The sequence below is a fragment of the Aplysia californica genome, unplaced genomic scaffold (assembly GCF_000002075.1).
Source record: "Aplysia californica isolate F4 #8 unplaced genomic scaffold, AplCal3.0 scaffold01568, whole genome shotgun sequence".
Taxonomy (NCBI): domain Eukaryota; kingdom Metazoa; phylum Mollusca; class Gastropoda; order Aplysiida; family Aplysiidae; genus Aplysia; species Aplysia californica.
This window is the reverse complement of record NW_004798838.1, coordinates 26,095-28,284: the sequence shown is the minus strand read 5'-3', so window position 1 is coordinate 28,284 and position 2,190 is coordinate 26,095. Positions and strand designations below refer to the sequence as shown.

The 2,190-nt window shown below is 45.7% G+C and overlaps 1 protein-coding gene across 1 annotated transcript in view; it reads right to left on the bottom strand.

Annotated features, from left to right (window-relative positions):
* The window catches only part of LOC101853220 (uncharacterized oxidoreductase TM_0325), a gene marked incomplete in the record, with an annotated part of 11,964 nt that overhangs the window by 6,373 nt on the left and 3,401 nt on the right, over nt 1–2,190 (bottom strand). Inside the window, 1 exon segment of the mRNA XM_005113034.3 lies at nt 989–1,040. Within this exon segment, the coding sequence (XP_005113091.2) occupies nt 989–1,040 (52 nt within the window).

The window sequence follows — 2,190 nt, the reverse complement described above, 5'->3', positions numbered from 1 at the left end:
ACAAAATAGAAGGAGGGGAGATCAGGATGATAGACGTTTAACAGGAAAGAAAAGCAAACCACCTCAGGGCACCCACCAACCACCCACCCACATAGCTAGCTAGTAAGAAAAATTGTATCAAAGATCACCTTCATTTTTCAGTTTGAATAAACAGAGACCCTTTTAGTAGCTTGATCCCACAAGAACGAGTGCAGATGGTGGCAGTGTGCCTTCAGGTAAACACAAACAGTGAGGCCAAATAAAGGCGCGTGCAGACACACAAAGACGCGAAAGACGCGGTCGTAGACAAACATTCACATGTGCACTTCACTGCAGGGGGCGACACTGGTTGTGAGTGTGTGTGAGTGTGGGTGAGTGTGTGTGTGTGTGTGTGTGAGTGAGTGTGTGTGAGTGTGTGTCAATGTGTCAGTGTAAGTGTGAGCATGTGTGAGTGTGAGTATAAGTGTGTGAGTGTGTGTGAGTGAGTGTGGTGTGAGCATTTGTGAGTGTGAGTGAGTGTGTGTGAGTGTGAGTGAGTGTGAGTGTGTGTGAGTGAGTGTGTCTGTGAGTGTGAGTGTGTGTGAGAGTGAACATGTGTGAGTGTGACCATGTGTGAGTGTGTGTGTGTGTGTGAGTGTGTGTGAGTGTGTGAGTGTGAGCAAGTGTGAGTGTGTGTGTGAGTGTGAGTGTGTGTGTGAGTGTATGTGTTAATGTGAGTGTGTGCGTGTGTGTGTGTTTGTGTGTTTGTGAGTATGTGAGTGTGTGAGTGTGAGAGTGTGAACGAATGAGTGTGAGTGTGTGTAAGTGTGAGAGTGTGAACAAGTGAGTGTGAGAGTGTGAACGTGTGAGTGTGAGTGTGTGAACGAGTGAGAGTGTGAGTGTGTGAACGAGTGAGTGTGAGTGTGTGAGTGTGAGAGTGTGCGTGTGTAAGAAATAGCTGCTGCTGGAGAGGACGCCAAAAGGACATTACATCTAACCAGTTGTACATGATAACCTTTGGTACACTCACCGTTGGATGCAGCCTTTGTGAAGTTGTCCAGAGTGCCTTTAGCGATACCGTATATAGTGGCCTCTGGTGTCTGGGGAGGTCAAGGTCAAAGGTCAATGGGTGGGATGGGACTTGCTCTACTTCTGGGCGTGGGGGAGGGGCCTGAAGATTGGTGAGTGGAGGGTAGGGGGATGTCAGGAGAGCTATGAGAATGGAAAGAAAGAGAGGGAAAAAGAGAGGGATAAAAGAAACATACATCATCCCAACAGACAGAAGTGGATACATCATCCCAGCAGACAGAAGTGGATACATCATCCCAGCAGACAGAAGTGAATACATCATCCCAGCCGACAGAAGTGAATACATCATCCCAGCAGACAGAAGTGGGTACATCATCCCAACAGACAGAAGTGAATACATCATCCCAACAGACAGAAGTGGATACACCATCCCAGCAGACAGAAGTGAATACATCATCCCAACAGACAGAAGTGGGTACACCATCCCAACAGACAGAAGTGGATATTTAAAAACAAACTTCCCCAGTGGGGAATAAACAAACTTCCCCAGTGGGGAATGGACCCCCTCGCCTCAGCGTGGCCCGGTGAAGAGCCTAACCATCTCACCACCGACTCCGGAACTACGGATGTTGTCGCAGACACGTTCAGTGGCTCATTTACCGAAACATGACCAGCCTGTCAGCTTTACCTCGATCTAGATGGGGAAAGGGAAAACACCAGGATGGTACAGGATTCTCTCAGAGCATCCGGGCAGAGAAATAAGTGGTGGACCAAGGTGGGCCATGTAGGTTTCAGAATACTACTACTACTACTACTACTACTACTACTACTACTACTACTACTACTACTAATTAATAGCGATAATAACAACACTAAAAATAATAATAATAAAATACATGTAATACTACTACCACTACTACTACTACTACTAATGATACTGATGATAATGATACAGCATAATCATCAACAGCAGCATCATCAGCATCATCATCAGAAGAAGTAGAAAAAGAAGAAGAAGAAGAAGAAGAAGAAGAAGAAGAAGAAGAACAACAACAACAACAACAACAACAACAACAACAATGATATAGTGGGCTGACTTAGGCCAGCAGTCCCATTACCCACTGCAAATTTTAGTAGGAAGGAACCACTTAGCATGTAAGTACCTTACACCATATCATTGGAAATTAGAAACGGACACAAGGT